Raw genomic sequence first — 16,549 nt, 5'->3', positions numbered from 1 at the left:
GGGATACAACTGCCTCTTGCTAGGTGGTAAGAAAGCCCCTCTCATTCTAAAAGGCGAGGAAAGGTTTGGGAGAAATTTCACCCGCGCCAAAGTGGGGAAGGTCAGGTTTGGAAGGCATTGCGATCTTGAGCTTTACCAGATGTAAAAAGAAGTTAAATGTTAATACTCACAGATTTTTGTGAGTGTCCAATGAAGGAATGAATGGGAAACCAATTTGCAAAATTTAAATTGCTGCTCAAATAGACATTCTCTGAAATAGAACGAAAGATGGTGGGCAGATGGCTTGGTTTCCAGCCCAGGATTAGTTGCTAGCTGGCATGGTAGCTTCCGACCCTGCAGTCATGTGTCGGTCCCCTGTCCCTATTGTTGAAAGGGGACTGAGAAGATGACACATCTCTCCGGGGTGGTTAATAGCTTCATGTGTTTTGGGGCTTTGTGAGAACCATTGTCCGAGGTCAGAACAGACTTGAGAGCTGTCATTTTTGTTTTTGTTTTGTGTTTTCAGGCAGCCCGAAAGATGAGATCAATCCAGGGAGAGTATGGGAATTTACCCCCCCAGAAAGTGAATATGTTGTTACAGAGGTTTCCTAACAAATCACATCTCAGCTGAAAATGGAGAAACATTTTCAATGACTGGACTGTCGCTTCTGAGAATATACAGAGGCATTTTAGAGACATTTGCACTGCCATGCTCTATTGGAAGGGTAAAAGGTGGCGAAACACTTTTTTCACCCTTTGGAATTAATGTCTGGGTGGAAGTTATGCTTTATCTTGAAATAAACTCCTCTGAAGAGAACTTGGCTTTTGTTATGGATTAGCTACTCCCTCCATACTTGAATCCTGTATCCTCCCCTCTGGAAGTTCTTTGCTCTCTGATTTGCCTCAGGAACAGGACAAAAACCTTTGTCTTATCCTGCATTTGAATTCCTTTACACCATTTAGTGCCCTTGCCTTTGGATGCAGTAAGGGTGTTGAAGTCTGCCTGCAATACAAAGTTTTTTGCCATCATCTGTAAATACTTAGTGACTACCTACTTTGTGCATAGCCCCTGCAAGGTATTCCCAGGATATCAGAACTTCACAAACTAGTGACCCAAAGGTACTGTATTTGATTTGGTCCACATAGTTAAACATTTGTTTTTATATTAGCTGATCACATTTTTTAAAATATCTTTATTGATTTTTTACAGAGAGGAAGGGAGAGGGATAGATAGTTAGAAACATTGATGAGAGAGAAACATCGATCAGCTGCCTCCTGCACACCCCCCACTGGGGATGTGCCCACAACCAAGGCACATGCCACCAACCGGAATTGAACCCAGGACCCTTCAGTCCACAGGCTGACGCTCTATCCACTGAGCCAAACCAGTTAGGGCTAGCTGATCACATTTTAAAATAGGAAAAATGTGCCATGGCTGGTGTGGCTTAGTTGGTTGGGTGTCCTCCTGTGCACCAAAAGGTTCCTGGTCAGGGCACAAGCAGGGGTTGTGGGCTCCATCCCCAGTAAGGGGTGCAGGAGGCAGCGATGGATGTTACCTTCTCCCACTGATGTTTCTCTCTTCTCCCTATTCTTTAAAAATATATAAAAATTTAATGTCATAGAAGTAAATTTTTTAGCTTTTCTTTAAAAAAAAAAAAGAAAAGATCTGGTAACCCTAGTTTCTCATTACCACATGGCAATAATCAATTATTGTTCATCCTTTTCTAGGGACCTGTCCACTAGACTCCTCCAAATGGTGAAACTGTGACTTAATTGGCAGTTACCTTTGTGTGTCACCTGTCTACATCTCTCATTAAGTTACCCAGTTGCTGAAAGCATTTTTGTGACACCCCACCCCCGATATTAGAAACAACTGTATAGCATTTTATGTATACTCTGCCCTTTCTGTCATAACTGAGTTAACCTTTTCTTTGTACCTTCCAGCATTATTACATGGACAAAAAGATCAGTGGGGTTTTTAAAGCTCCAGTGGGATAATTATTACGATAAAGGAGTCTTGCTTGCCTCCCTGTTCCCCCAGAGCTACCTCTTCCTATAGTTCTCATACCAGATAGGTAGAGCACCTAGCAATTGTCTGGTTCTGCCAGCGGAGGCTTTTAGCAATAGGAAGAAGTTCAGTGGCTAGGCACTTTAGACTAGACTTAGGAGTTCTTAACCTAGAGTCAATAGATGGCCCAATAAGATTTCTGTGAACATGGACGGGAAAACAATTTTATCTTTAATCACAACTGATATAGCATTTCAGTTAAGAGAGTGGGAAATAAACCACAGTGTCATTAGCAATACCATATGAAATAAATATTTTCAAATCATATTATAGTTTGTTACAGATACCTCAGTATCATGCTCATCACTAGCTTCAAAATTATGGTAGCTGCTGGATCTTATTTAATGTGCAAATAAATATTACTGTGTTACAAATTTGTTTTATTAGTATTTTGATAATTGTATTTCAACAATTGATTTCCTTTATAATTCTTGAACTTTTGTGCATTTATAAACAATCTGAGAAGGGTTCAGGGGCTTCACCAGGTTGCTAAAGGGTCCGGGGCACACAAAAAGGTTAAGAACCCCTAGACTCAACGGCCCACTGACAAAAAGTACAACCATTTCCTGAAATCAAACGCCTTCTTTTTCCTGGTGCTTCTACAATTAGAGCCTATAAAGCCTTCTGGCATACAGGCTTCTGGACTACAATTCCCAGAAGGCGAAGCGGCCCCAGGGCCCTATCCGGAGTTAGGACAATAACTACCCAATGGTGCTGTGCTGTTTGACAGCCTACGATTCCCGGCGTGCTTGGCGAATGCTTATGCCTTGGGGACATGATGGACGCCGAGTTATTGCTGGGATCTGTAGTCGTTTTGTTTACCTGTAGGGGTTGGCTTCCTTTTGTTGTATCTGTGGGTGGGTTTCAGGAATAAAGCAGGAAATGCAGCAATTAAACACACAGGGCCCCAACATCTGCCCGTGCTCGGTCCGGTCCACGGGCGCGCGAGGGCGGAAGTGGTGGTGGCCGGCGCGGCCGGAAGTTCAGATCAGCTGATGGGGGCACACAGACACACACACACAAGCAGATGACAAGCAGGAATCTCCTAGACACACCCACAAGCCCCTGAGTGGCAGGAAGCAGAGGATGTCACCACTCCCAGGTGGGTTTGCAAGAACCTCATCATCGAATCAGCTCCTCATCATCAAATCAGAAGACACGTTGTTGTATGTTTCTTTTTAATATTTTTTTTATTGATTTCAGAGAGGAAGGGAGAGGGAGAGAAACTTAGAAACATCAATGATGAGAGAGAATCATTGATCGGCTGCCTCCTGGACCCTCCTCATTGGGGATCGAGCCCACAACCCAGGCATGTGCCCTGTCGGGGAATTGAACCGCGAACTCCTGCTTCATAGGTCGATGCTCAACCGCTGAGCCACACTGGCCGGGCAAGAGGCTGCTCTGCATGAGGCCCCGGTCTGCCTTCCCGCAGGTGGCCTTCCGGCAGGAGGACAGGCTGAGGTGGGGAGCCCAGGGATCAGCCATGTCCTCAGCTGTGAGCTACCCTCTCCGAGGTCTCAGGGCCCCAGTGTCAGGGGCAAAGCTCTGAGCTTTGAGGAGACGGGGTCCTTGGAGCTGGGGGTCAGGTCTGCTTGGACCTGCATGTGACAGCGCAGAGAGTGGGGACCCCTCTGGTCATGTGAGACCACGTGTCTTCTACCAAATTATCTGCTTTCCCAGAGTGACTGAGTCTTGGTCACTTGCTTCCAGGAACAGAAGTGGGGGCTCTTGCCAGAGTCCAGGAATCCAAACCAGAGGAGCTGATTGGAGGATGAGGCTCTTGGAGACCTGCCTGGGAGTGGGGACGTCCTCCTCTCCCTGCCACTCCGATGGAGGCTTGAGGGTGTGTCTGGAGAACCTAGGAGATTCCTGCTTGTCATCAACAGCGTGTCCGTGTGTGTGTGTGTGTGTGTGTGTGTGTGTGTGTGTGTGTGTGTGTGAGAGAGAGAGAGATTTGGGACGACGGCTGGGAAACCCTGCGTAGGATAGGATTATGAGGACAGGAAGTAGATCTCTTGTCGTTGGTTGGCCTTAGAGGTGGGCAGAAAAGAGTGTCCTCCGGGACTTGGGGATCCTCACCCAGCCCAGCCCACGAGGAGCGTGGCGAGGGATGGATTGTGAGGACGTGGCCATTGGAGGTCACCCCCCTGCAAAGTGCATCGGGGGCCTCTCGTTGAGGGTGGCGATCCCTGAGCCCCGCGGCGCCAGGAAGGGGTTACGCTCGGAAGAAAGCGGAGCCGGACTGGTCCGTGCGAGGCGATGCCTTCGTTGCACAGGTTTCGATCGGACGCTTGGTCCCGGCCACATTGAACATCTGTCACCAGCCAAACCCGGGACCTGCATCAGAGCCTTAGATTCCCGTCACCTGGGCCCTGGGGGAGGTGGTGGGTAATTGTCTCCCGAGTCTCCTTGCGAGCACTCCTCCTGCTTTTCACCGAGTTCCTTTCATCCTGGGGTCTTGCGGAGAGTGAACTGGTTGTGCGGGGAAGAATTTTGCCTTAAAGGGGCTGGTAAAAGCAGCTCAGGACTCACCACATCCTTTCTCGGCCGTTCTCGGGGCACAGTTTGTGTCCTGGGCCTCCTGGAAGTTGAGGGGTTTGGCTTGTGCTTCTGCTCTGGCTACTGCAGGAGTCCTGTTTTCCAACCGCCCTACAGAGATTTCTGGCCCCCCTTGGGACAGGGAGACGTGTCCCTGTGTTACTTTGTAGGAGTGGCAGTATTCCACGTCAGTGGACGAGAGAGCATCTGCTCTGTGTGGGCACACACGCACACACGTGCACACTCAGGTCATAGACAGCATCACTGTGGGTCTTCATGGCTTCTCTGCCTCTTTCACGCTTGCACGTGTGGGTGGCCTGGAGACTTAGAGCTCCCTCACTTTGAAAGAAGTAGAGGTCCTGGTGGGGAAAATTTTTAACATACTGGTATCTTGAACAGGTTAAAATCTAGGACATCATGTCATTCCCCCACCCTCCTCCTGTGTCCCCCGCTACCCTCAGTTGCTCATTTGCAAAATAAGGAGATTAACGTGGGTTTTTTGTTTGTTTGTTTGTTTGCTTGTTTGTTTTTTGATTTCAAAGAGGAAGGGAGAGGAAGAGAGAGATAGAAACATCAGTGATGAGAGAGAATCATTGATTGGCTGCCTCCTGCACGCCCCCCACTGGGGATCGAGCCCCCAACCCAGGCATATGCCCTTGACCAGGACCCTTCAGTCCGCAGGCCGATGCTCTATTCACTAAGCCAAAACGGCTTGGGCATGTGTTGTTGTTGTTTTTTTTAAAAGTTCCTTTCAGCTCCATGATTTCTGATCTTATTTCTAATCTGACTAACAATTTGGTGAGATATGCAGTCTGTTGTATTCCACTGCTGTTTGATTGAAATGATGGGAAAACTTGCAGTGGTAACTCCACCCTCCTCCAGGTGACTCCAGTTCCGTGGGAGCCTGCTCTCCCTCTGCCCCAGGGCTTCCACTGTGGGAAGCCAGGGTTCTGGTGCCCCAAAGAAGTGCAGCCTCTCTGGCTTCTGAAGGCCCCTCTGTTTGGGCTCTGGTCTGTCTGCCCTCCTTAAATAGAGGCCTGGAGTCATCTAGAGAAAAAGGGGTAGTACAAAAGCAGTTAGAGAAGAGCATGTCAGAGAGACCTTAACAGTTAATACGAATCTGAAGTGCTGCGTACGTGGGAAATTGTCTATGGGAAATTAAACGCGGAAGCTCATGAAAGGTGTGACTTGCCAGCTTCCTGAAACACACCTGTGTGACCAGGAGTTTCTGGGGTACCCCTTGTATCTTCTGTCTAGACCAGCGGTTCTCAACCTGTGGGCCGCGACCCCTTTGGCGGTCGAACGACCCTTTCACAGGGGTCGCCTAAGACCATCCTGCATATCAGATATTTACATTACGATTCATAACAGTAGCAACATTACAGTTATGAAGTAGCAACGAAAATAATTTTATGGTTGGGTCACAACATGAGGAACTGTATTTAAAGGGCCAGAAGGTTGAGAACCACTGGTCTAGACCTTAGGTAGCAGGCTGTGGGCTGGGTTGTTAGCTCCCCTTCCCCAGGTGCAGTTGTAAGCGTCAGTGTATCCTGACGGGAGGGCCCTTTGGTTGTCATCCCGCTCTCCCCTGTCCTTCATAGTGAAGGTCGGGCCCAAGATGTAGCGCTGGCATTGGTACCAAATGATCATGGCTCTTTATTTCCCCTCACCTCAACCTTTATTACCAAAGATGGACTGGTGATCCCGTTGGTGGAGCTGTCAGCAAAGCAGGTGGCATTTCATATCCCATTTGAAGTGGTGGAGAAAGTTTACCCCCCGGTGCCTGAGCAGCTGCAGCTCCGGATTGCTTTTTGGAGCTTCCCTGAGAATGAAGAGGATATTCGGTGAGCCTACAGGACGGGTGGTGGGGAGTGGGGTCCTGATATTTCACAGTGTTCTGGGCTTTCCACCGAACAAAGGAGATATTGTATTTGGAGCTGTAGTTAGAAGACAAGGGGAGGAGGAGTGCCTGGGATTTTTCCCAAGAGGGAGTGATACTGGGGAGAGAGGGCCCAGGGCATTGTGGTCTCGGACAGGGTCTGTAGAGGTTATTTGCTGAGTTGTGGCTATGTCCTCTTCACTCCCAGGCTGTATTCATGCCTGGCCAATGGCAGTGCAGATGAGTTCCAGCGAGGGGACCAGCTGTTCCGCATGAGGGCTGTGAAGGACCCACTGCAGATAGGTAAGAGTCCCATCATGCCCTGTGGCACTCTCTGCTCCTCCCATCCCTTGTGTTATGAATTAAGGCATACTGCAAGAAGCTGGAGCAGGTTGTCTGAATAACGGCAGGACTAGCGTTGAGGGCAAAGATATGTCTTGATGGCTCTTCCTGACCGTACCCATGTTTCTCCTCAGGGTTCCACCTGAGTGCTACGGTGGTGCCACCTCAGATGGTCCCTCCCAAAGGGGCCTACAACGTGGCTGTGATGTTTGACCGCTGCCGGGTCACTTCCTGCAGCTGCACCTGTGGCGCTGGGGCCAAATGGTGCACCCATGTGGTGGCACTCTGTCTCTTCCGAATCCACAATGTGAGGCCCTCCCAGTTTATCCTGGCCCTATCCTACGCTCCATCCCCCTTTCTCTGCTGCATGCCTGGCCACCATGTGAGCCCCCTTGCCTCCCCTACTCTGCCTCTCTAGCTCTAGTTCCAGCATCAGCAAGCCTTTTCTCAGGTTGTTCTGTTTCTCTGTCTGTCCCCTCCAGGCTTCTGCAGTCTGCCTGCGGGCCCCAGTCTCAGAGTCCCTGTCTCGGCTACAGAGGGACCAGCTGCAGAAGTTTGCTCAGTACCTCATCAGTGAGCTCCCTCAGCAGGTGGGTGAGGTTGGCACACCCTCCTCCAGCTGGCTCCAGCACTGCATGACTAGCCTTCCTATTAGGCCCAGTCCTCCTTGGGTCACCTAGGCCTGTGTTCCTTTTCCCCTCAGATCCTCCCCACCGCCCAGCGTCTCCTGGATGAACTCCTCTCCTCCCAGTCAACTGCCATCAATACAGTGTGTGGAGCCCCAGGTGAGTGTGGTGAGAAGAAAGGACAGTAGGAAGATAGAAAGCTGGTAGTGCAGAGCGCCACTTACTAAAGGCTTGCTGTTGTCAGGCGAATCCAGGCACCTATCTCTAGGTGACTGACTGCCTATCACCCCCAGACCCCACAGCAGGGCCCTCGGCCTCTGACCAGAGTACTTGGTATTTGGATGAATCGACACTTACTGACAACATCAAGAAGACATTGCACAAGTTCTGTGGCCCCTCCCCTGTGGTCTTCAGGTAAATTGGATTTTTCCATTCCTGTGTCTGGTAGAAGGGAAGCATCCCTCAGGCTGTTGACAGATCCTTTGTTCTATTAATTCTTGCACCTCCCCTCTTTTATTCCCTGCACTGGTACAGTGCCTGGCACACAGATGTCACTAATGAATCAATGGATGATGATAGGTTTATGTAGTCATGGAGTGGTCTGTTTTTAGCTAGGTAGAGCAGAAGTTATTTTTCTTCCTTTGAGGGGTTGGGAAACTGAGGCAGAGAGAGATTAAGAATTTTTGTCATGGACATCCTTTTTTCTGTATACTCTGTATTTTGGGTTAGGGCCCCTTTTGTGTCAAAGCCCTGTTGCACTTTCATCTACTTTATTCAGTCCCAAGCACAAGGGGTTGGCTGAGGGGATCCCCTCATTGCAGAGGGGTCCCCGCCGCCTCTCGGCTGAGGGAGGAGATAAGGCTCTGCATAAGATGGGTCCAGGTGGGGGCAAAGCCAAGGCACTGGGTGGGGCTGGCAGTGGGGGCAAGGGCTCAGCAGGTGGCAGGAGCAAGCGATGGCTGAGCAGTGAAAACAGCTCCCTGGTCATCACTTTCCGCTCTACTACTTTCACAGTGATGTGAACTCCATGTATCTGTCTTCCACGGAGCCTCCAGCCGCTGCTGAATGGGCATGTCTACTGCGCCCTCTGAGGGGTCGGGAGCCAGAGGGCGTCTGGAACCTGCTTAGCATCGTGCGGGAGATGTTCAAACGGAGGGACAGCAATGCTGCCCCTTTGTTGGAAATCCTCACTGACCAGTGCCTCACCTACGAACAGGTAATTCCCCAGAGCTGGGTAGTTCCATGATGATTCATTTTCTCCTTCTTTTAACCTCATCTCCCTCTTGCTGACAGGGACCCTGGGGAGGGCTACTCTCTCTTTCTCCGAGCTATTAGGCGCATCTCAGAGCTCTTTTTGTTTCCAGATAACAGGTTGGTGGTACAGCGTGCGCACCTCAGCCTCACACAGCAGCGCCAGTGGGCACACAGGTCGTAGCAATGGGCAGTCAGAGGTGGCAGCCCATGCATGTGCCAGCATGTGTGATGAGATGGTCACACTGTGGAGATTGGCTGTGCTGGACCCTGCACTCAGCCCCCAGCGGTGAGTCTCCTCTTATGCTTACCACAGCCCGGAGACTGGGCCAGCCCCGGACAGACCGAGCCCGTCTCCTTGTACACATTCTTCTAGTGCTAGGGAAGTGAGGGTGCTAAGCATTAGCAGTGGTTCTCAACCTTCTGGCCCTTTAAATACAGTTCCTCATGTTGTGACCCAACCATAAAATTATTTTCGTTGCTACTTCATAACTGTAATGTTGCTACTGTTATGAATCGTAATGTAAATGTCTGACATGCAGGATGGTCTTAGGCGACTCCTGTGAAAGGGTCATTCGACCGCCAAAGGGGTCGCGACCCACAGGTTGAGAACCGCTGGCATTAGGGTTAGTCGACTTATGAATCCTCTTAATGAGAGGCTTTCTTCCTTCCCTCCCCTAATAGCACCCACCTTCCAAAATCCCTGGGTGTTGGAGTGATGTCTGTAGGTGGGGCTGGCTTAAGAAGTTCTTCCGTGGGTCCTTCCCTATGCCCCCTCGGTGTATACCTCCTCCAACCCCTTCATCCCTTCTCAGTGCAGAGTGTAGACCCCAGCAGCCTTGCCCCTTTGTTTGTACAGCCGCCGGGAACTGTGTGCGCAGCTCCGGCAGTGGCAACTGAAGGTGATTGAGAATGTGAAGCGGGGACAGCACAAGAAAACCCTGGAGCGGCTCTTCCCTGGCTTCCGGCCAGCAGTGGAGGCCTGCTACTTCAACTGGGAAGAGGCCTACCCACTTCCCGGTGTCACCTACAGCGGCACTGACCGCAAGCTGGCACTGTGCTGGGCCCGAGCCCTGCCCCCTCGGCCAAGTGCCTCCAGATCTGGGGGCCTGGAGGAACCCCGGGAGCGGCCCCGCCCTCTTCCTGCTGAGCCAGCTGCCCGGCCCAAGGAGCCTGGGGCCAAGCGCAAGGGGTTGGCTGAGGGGATCCCCTCATCGCAGAGGGGTCCCCGCCGCCTCTCGGCTGAGGGGGGAGATAAGGCTCTGCATAAGATGGGTCCAGGTGGGGGCAAAGCCAAGGCACTGGGTGGGGCTGGCAGTGGGGGCAAGGGCTCAGCAGGTGGCGGGAGCAAGCGACGGCTGAGCAGTGAAGACAGCTCCCTGGAGCCTGATCTGGCTGAGATGAGCCTGGATGACAGTAGCCTGGCCCTGGGTGCAGAAGCCAGCACCTTTGGTGGATTCCCTGAGAGCCCACCACCCTGCCCTTCCTCTGGTGGCTCCCGAGGCCCTTCTGCCTTCCTTCCTGAACCCCCAGATACTTATGAAGAAGATGGTGGCGTGTACTTCTCAGAAGGGCCTGAGGCTCCCACAGCTTCTGCTGGCCCCCCTGGCCTACTACCTGGGGAGGTCTGTACCCGGGACGACCTCCCTTCCACAGATGAGAGTGGCAGTGGGCTCCCCAAAACCAAAGAGGCAGCCCCTACAGTTGGAGAGGAGGATGATGACTACCAGGCGTATTATCTGAATGCCCAAGATGGGGCTGGGGGCGAGGAAGAGAAGGCCGAGGGTGGGGCTGGGGAGGAGCACGACCTGTTTGCCGGACTGAAGCCACTGGAACAGGAGAGCCGCATGGAGGTGAGGAGACTCTGAGGGGTGCCTTAGCCACAGTGCGGGGAGGGGCCATCTGGCTCTAGTGAATGTCAGGACCATAGCATTACTTAGAATCCTATAGCAGGTTCCTGTAGGCCTCCCTGCCTATAGTCCATTCTTTACTGATTCCATATTAGTTTTCCTGAAATGTTTGATTGTGTTATTCTGCTGCTTAAAACTCCAGTGGTTTCCCATTGCCCTTAGTTTAAAAAATGAAAGTCCTTGGCATGACGTTTGAGTGTTCACTTGGTCTGATCTTTGCATGTTTCTCCAGCCTCGTCTGTAGTGTGCACTTTAGTCATGTGAACCATTCCTGTAGCTTGCCATGCTCTCTTGCATCTGTGGTTTTGCACAGATTGGCCTTTCTGCAGAGAATGGACTTCCCTCGCCTCACTGGTGGAGCTCCTGTCCCTTCTTTAGGTCTCAGAGATCTCAGAGATCACTTCCTCCAGGAAGTCTCTGAGTCTGTCCCTTTACCCCAAGTCCCAATGCGATATCCTACCTACCTGTATCTCCTTGACCTTTCCTGGTAGCCAGCTTCACACAGGTTTGTGTGTGTTTCGGTAACCAGGCTGAGTTCCTGTGTTATACCCAGGACCAGCATAGGGCCCAGCATATAACAAGTACTTATGGGGTATTTGCTGCATGAGTGAGTATGGTGTCCTGCCCTTGGAAGTTGAGGCTTCAACCTGTCTCGTGCCCATGTCCTCTCTCCAGGTATTATTTGCTTGTGCTGAGGCCTTGCATGCGCATGGCTACAGCAATGAGGCCTCCCGCCTCACCGTGGAGCTTGCCCAGGACCTGCTAGCCAACCCACCCGACCTCAAGGTAGAGCCGCCCCCTGCCAAGGTGAGAGAGACTCCCAGCCCTCCCCCTCCCTACTTACCCCTAACTCTCTCCCATGCCCCACCTCAAGTGAGAGCCGCCTCCTCCCTCCACCAAGGCGAGCCAGACTCATCTGCCTGCCTCCTTGTGTTTCTCTGCTTAGGGCAAGAAGAACAAGGTATCTACCAGCCGTCAGACCTGGGTGGCTACCAACACCCTGACCAAGGCGGCCTTCCTGTTAACAGTGCTAAGTGAGCGCCCAGAGCACCACAACTTGGCCTTTCGAGTCGGCATGTTTGCCTTGGAGCTACAGCGGCCCCCGGCTTCTACCAAGGCCTTGGAGGTCAGAGGTTCTATCTGAGCCTTGTACTCTAATCTCAGAGCCTTACATGTTGATCTCCATTGAGGTGTTAGAGGTCTGATCTCCCTCCTGTGCCCTCAGGTGAAACTGGCATATCAAGAGTCTGAGGTAGCTGCTTTGCTCAAGAAGATTCCTTTGGGTCCAAGTGAGATGAGCACCATGCGGTGCCGGGCAGAGGAGCTTCGGGAGGGGACACTCTGTGACTATCGGCCCGTCTTGCCTCTTATGTTGGCCAGTTTCATCTTTGATGTTCTCTGTGCTCCAGGTACGGTGCCTGACTCCACGGCAAGAGGGGAACTCTGAGGCAGGGGCAGCTTTCTCTAAGGAAAAACCCATCTGGCAGCTTCACAGGAGGGTCTGGAATGATGAGGGTCTTGGGTTCTCTCCCTTTCATTTTTCCCATGATACTTCTGTCTGCCTGACTTACCCCAACTTTCATCCAGTGGTTTCTCCCACGGGTTCCCGGCCCCCAAGTCGCAACTGGAACAATGAGATGCCTGGGGATGAGGAGCTGGGATTTGAGGCAGCAGTTGCTGCCTTGGGTGAGTATGTCAATGTCCTGAGCATGTCTGAGCTAAGCCTGGCCCAGACCTTGAAGGTCATGAGACATGGGCCTTGTTCCAGAGGGCCTCCATGGTAATGGGAAAGCCAGAATGACATGTATGAGCCAAGTAGTGCCTAAAAGACAGTTAAGAATTTAGGGTAAAAATGTGTGCTCTGGGTTTTGAGTGTTAAAAGGGCAGTAAAACAAAAATCTAAGGAAAAGCCTCAGGGAGGGGGTAGAATATGGAACGTGGCTTAAAAGATGAGTTAAGCCCTGACCAGTTTGGCTCAGTGGATAGAGCGTCGGCCTGTGGACTGGGGAGTCCCAGGTTCGATTCTGGTCAGGGGCATGTGCCTTGGTTGCAGGCACACCCCCGGTGGGGGGTGTTCAGGAGGAAGCTGATCGGTGTTTCTCTCTCATCGATGTTTCTGGCTCTCTATCTCTCTCCCTTCCTCTCTGTATATTTAAAAAAAAAAAAAGATGAGTTAAGTTCTAAGTAGGGGAACAAAATATATTAGGGCAATCAAGTCTTCGTGAGAGTGAGGGGCCCAACTTCCCTAAAGTGATGGATATGCTGGGAACGTAGAGAGGGCCAAGTTATGAAGGTCTTGAAAAGCAGACCAGATCTTAGCTAGGCTGGGTGTAATACGCAGTGGGGACCTGGGATAGGGGATGTGGGTTGGACCAGAACTCACCTCACATGCTGGTGCCTGAGGAGCCCTGGCCTGTTTATCTTTGTTGTCTTGGGAGTTATGGTCATTCTCAATTCCTATGAGCCCCTCCATCTCACAGGCATGAAGACAACAGTGAGTGAGGCAGAGCATCCCCTCCTGTGTGAAGGCACACGTCGGGAGAAGGGTGACCTGGCATTGGCACTAATGATCACTTACAAGGATGATCAGTCCAAGCTCAAAAAGGTAAGGGGCTGAGGAACTGGGATTTTGACAGGCAAAGAGAGTAGATTCCACCATTTGTCTTGGGTTTCCAGTAGAATGAAAAGTGATTCTTGAGAAGAGTTATTCTGCCCATAGAAGATAAGTGGGGAATCTTGGCAACACCTCATAAAGAATAGGAGAGACCAATGATTCTTACAGGAGTGCTTGGCAGGAGTGTGGAAAAAGAAAAGAGAGGGCATAAAGTCAGTCATTCATTCACTTGTTTCAATACTTACTGAATATCGGTATACTCAGCCCTGCACTAAGTGTTAAAGAGGATACCAAGATATTTAAGCCAGCCCCTATTTTCAACTGGTGTGCTGCAAGAATTTTTAAAACCTGCAATACCTGACTATTTAGTCAGGGGCACTGATGTCTTTTCCTTTAGATTGTCAAATAAAATAAATGATAAAGCTAACACCAACAATACTGCAAAATTTTAGTTATTAATGGGTGTACTGCAAAGTTTTAGTTACTTATTGGTGTACTACAAAATTTTGGTTATTAGTTTATGGGTGTCATGAGATGAAAAAGGTTGAAATCGCTGTTCTAGAAGGTTTTCCTAGCATTACAACTGGGAAGTCTTCCTGAGGTGGTAGTATTAAGCTGTTTCCAGGAGATAGGAAAGTAATTGGAGTCTGGAGATAAAGGGCATCCTGTCACCTCTTCTCTATCCTCCAGATCTTAGACAAACTCTTGGACCGAGAGAGCCAGACACATAAGCCACAGACCCTGAGTTCATTCTACTCATCTAGCCGCCCAGCCACAGCCAGCCAGAGGTCTCCTTCCAAGCATGGGGGCCCGTCTGCCCCAGGGGCCCTGCAACCACTGACCTCAGGCTCTGCAGGGTCTGCTCAGCCAGGGAGTGTGGCAGGGGCTGGGCCAGGCCCCACTGAGGGCTTCACAGAGAAGAATGTGCCTGGTGAGGTGGGGGCACTGGGCAGGGAGATGAATGGTATGGAATCATGTTGGGATCCCCTTTCCTGGGTTAATCCCAATGTCCTATTTTTCCCACCTAGAGAGTTCTCCACATTCTCCCTGTGAGAGTCTCCCATCTGAGGCAGCTTTGACCTCAAGGCCAGAAGGGAAGGTTCCCAGCCGCTTGGCACTTGGCAGTCGTGGAGGCTACAATGGACGCGGCTGGGGCTCCCCAGGGCGGCCTAAGAAGAAGCACACAGGTATGACAGCCCATGGGATGACGTGGTGGGAAGGATATCCCTGAAGTCTGACTTCTGGAGTTTCTGAGACTGACTTGTCTTTTTGGGGGTTAGGCATGGCCAGCATTGACAGCAGTGCCCCTGAAACAACATCGGATAGCTCCCCTACCTTAAGCCGGAGGCCACTTCGAGGGGGCTGGGCCCCCACCTCTTGGGGTAGAGGACAGGACAGTGACAGCATCAGCAGCTCTTCCTCAGATTCCCTGGGCTCCTCGTCTTCCAGTGGAAGTCGCCGGGCCAGTGCCAGTGGAGGGGCCCGGGCGAAGACAGTTGAAGTTGGCAGGTCAGTGGGAAGAAATACCTATCTTTGATCTGGCTCATCCTCAGAGCCACATTCCTAGTTTAATCCAAATATTGTCCCCCCAGTGTCTTTACCCTGGTCTTTCCCAACCTACCTGGACACCCATTTCAGAGAAACCCCAATCCCCATCCCTACCCCATTGCCCCTTCAGGTACAAGGGCCGCCGTCCTGAGAGTCATGCCCCCCATGTACCCAATCAGCCGTCAGAGGCAGCTGCACACTTCTACTTCGAACTGGCGAAGACGGTGTTGATCAAGGCAGGGGGCAACAGCAGCACTTCCATTTTTACACATCCATCTTCCTCAGGGGGCCACCAGGGTCCTCACCGCAACCTGCACCTTTGCGCCTTTGAGATTGGGCTTTATGCCCTTGGTCTGCACAATTTTGTTTCTCCCAACTGGCTCTCACGTACCTATTCTTCCCACGTTTCCTGGATTACAGGTAAATCCAATGTTTTGATTTGGGCATGGGAAGGGGATTAATTGATGGAGAGAAGAGCCTTATCCTTTTGGAGTTAGTGATGAATGGTGATAGAGACACCATTCCCACTCCCCAGTGGTGCTTATGCTCCACTTTTCCTCCTTCCCCCAAGGCCAGGCAATGGAGATTGGCAGTGCAGCCCTGACTATACTGGTAGAATGCTGGGATGGGCACCTGACGCCTCCTGAGGTTGCATCCCTGGCTGACAGGGCATCACGGGCACGAGACTCCAATATGGTGAGGGCAGCTGCGGAGCTAGCCCTAAGCTGTCTGCCTCATGCCCATGCATTGAACCCCAATGAGATCCAGAGGGCCCTGGTGCAGTGCAAGGAGCAGGTATTTCTATGGGCTATGTGGGGACCTGTTTTGGGGCATCTGGGCAGGGAGTTTGGGCATAGGGAAAGTTTATAGTCCATATCCTGGAATTCACAAACTATCCAGTTTGTCCTCTCATGATGACACAACATACTGATGTTTTTTCGCTACCATAACTTTTTACCTTACATCTCTGAGGTTAGGATTGTTCCTATTTTACAAATAAGGAAATAGAGGCTTATAGTTTACATGCTAAGATGATCACTTAGGGAAGGCTTTGGGGACATGATGGGACTTGGAGGGAACAGAGTGGCTAAATTAGTTTGGAACTGGGACTATAACCCGGGTTTTGACTTCTGCTGGTCAACAAATATTTGTTCAGTGTCTTTGTGAAGCTTTCACTGCTCTGACGGACTCTGAGCATTGACCCCGACCTCTAATGCTTCCCTGGGAACCAGCCAACTCTGGGGGAGATGGAATGTTATCCCTGAGTAAAGCCCTTCCCCCTTAACCCTTTGTGCCCCTCCCTTCTAGGATAACCTGATGTTGGAGAAAGCCTGCATGGCGGTGGAAGAGGCGGCTAAGGGTGGGGGCGTATACCCCGAAGTGTTGTTTGAGGTTGCTCACCAGTGGTTCTGGCTATATGAGCAAACAGCAGGTGGCTCATCCACAGCCCGTGAAGGGGCTACAAGCTGTAGTGCCAGTGGGATCAGGGCAGCTGGGGAGGCTGGGCGGGGGCTGCCTGAGGGCAGGGGGGGCCCAGGGACTGAGCCGGTTACAGTGGCAGCAGCAGCAGTGACAGCAGCAGCCACAGTGGTGCCAGTCATTTCAGTGGGGTCCAGTTTATATCCAGGTCCAGGACTGGGGCATGGTCATTCCCCTGGCCTGCACCCCTACACTGCTCTACAGCCCCACCTGCCCTGCAGCCCTCAATACCTCACCCACCCAGCTCACCCCGCCCACCCCATGCCTCATATGCCCCGGCCTGCCGTCTTCCCTGTGCCCAGCTCTGCATACCCA

General features: G+C 51.4%; 2 protein-coding genes across 2 annotated transcripts in view; both read left to right on the top strand.

Moving 5' to 3' along the window:
* Nucleotides 1-796, top strand: part of CHCHD1 (coiled-coil-helix-coiled-coil-helix domain containing 1) — a 1,666-nt gene extending 870 nt beyond the window's left edge. Inside the window, exon 3 of the mRNA XM_014538408.1 lies at nt 506-796. Coding sequence (XP_014393894.1) covers nt 506-610 — 105 coding nt within the window. The 3' untranslated portion in view covers nt 611-796. The remainder of the gene's footprint in view (nt 1-505) is intronic.
* Nucleotides 797-4,157: 3,361 nt separating this feature from the next.
* The window catches only part of ZSWIM8 (zinc finger, SWIM-type containing 8), a 14,397-nt gene continuing 2,005 nt past the window's right edge, over nt 4,158-16,549 (top strand). The window contains exons 1-21 of the mRNA XM_014538407.1: nt 4,158-4,226; nt 6,146-6,429; nt 6,673-6,767; nt 6,941-7,113; nt 7,289-7,396; nt 7,510-7,591; nt 7,726-7,846; nt 8,447-8,648; nt 8,797-8,972; nt 9,543-10,536; nt 11,269-11,400; nt 11,540-11,719; nt 11,819-12,002; nt 12,181-12,279; nt 13,074-13,198; nt 13,898-14,138; nt 14,236-14,394; nt 14,488-14,716; nt 14,886-15,175; nt 15,327-15,550; nt 16,064-16,549. The exon at nt 16,064-16,549 is cut by the window's right edge and continues 1 nt beyond it. Of these exons, the coding sequence (XP_014393893.1) occupies nt 4,158-4,226; nt 6,146-6,429; nt 6,673-6,767; nt 6,941-7,113; nt 7,289-7,396; nt 7,510-7,591; nt 7,726-7,846; nt 8,447-8,648; nt 8,797-8,972; nt 9,543-10,536; nt 11,269-11,400; nt 11,540-11,719; nt 11,819-12,002; nt 12,181-12,279; nt 13,074-13,198; nt 13,898-14,138; nt 14,236-14,394; nt 14,488-14,716; nt 14,886-15,175; nt 15,327-15,550; nt 16,064-16,549 (4,653 nt within the window). The remainder of the gene's footprint in view (nt 4,227-6,145; nt 6,430-6,672; nt 6,768-6,940; nt 7,114-7,288; nt 7,397-7,509; nt 7,592-7,725; nt 7,847-8,446; nt 8,649-8,796; nt 8,973-9,542; nt 10,537-11,268; nt 11,401-11,539; nt 11,720-11,818; nt 12,003-12,180; nt 12,280-13,073; nt 13,199-13,897; nt 14,139-14,235; nt 14,395-14,487; nt 14,717-14,885; nt 15,176-15,326; nt 15,551-16,063) is intronic.

This window comes from Myotis brandtii, unplaced genomic scaffold (genome assembly GCF_000412655.1).
Source record: "Myotis brandtii unplaced genomic scaffold, ASM41265v1 scaffold190, whole genome shotgun sequence".
NCBI lineage: Eukaryota > Metazoa > Chordata > Mammalia > Chiroptera > Vespertilionidae > Myotis > Myotis brandtii.
The sequence above is the reverse complement of the archived record's forward strand: the minus strand, read 5'-3'. Positions and strand labels throughout refer to the sequence as shown.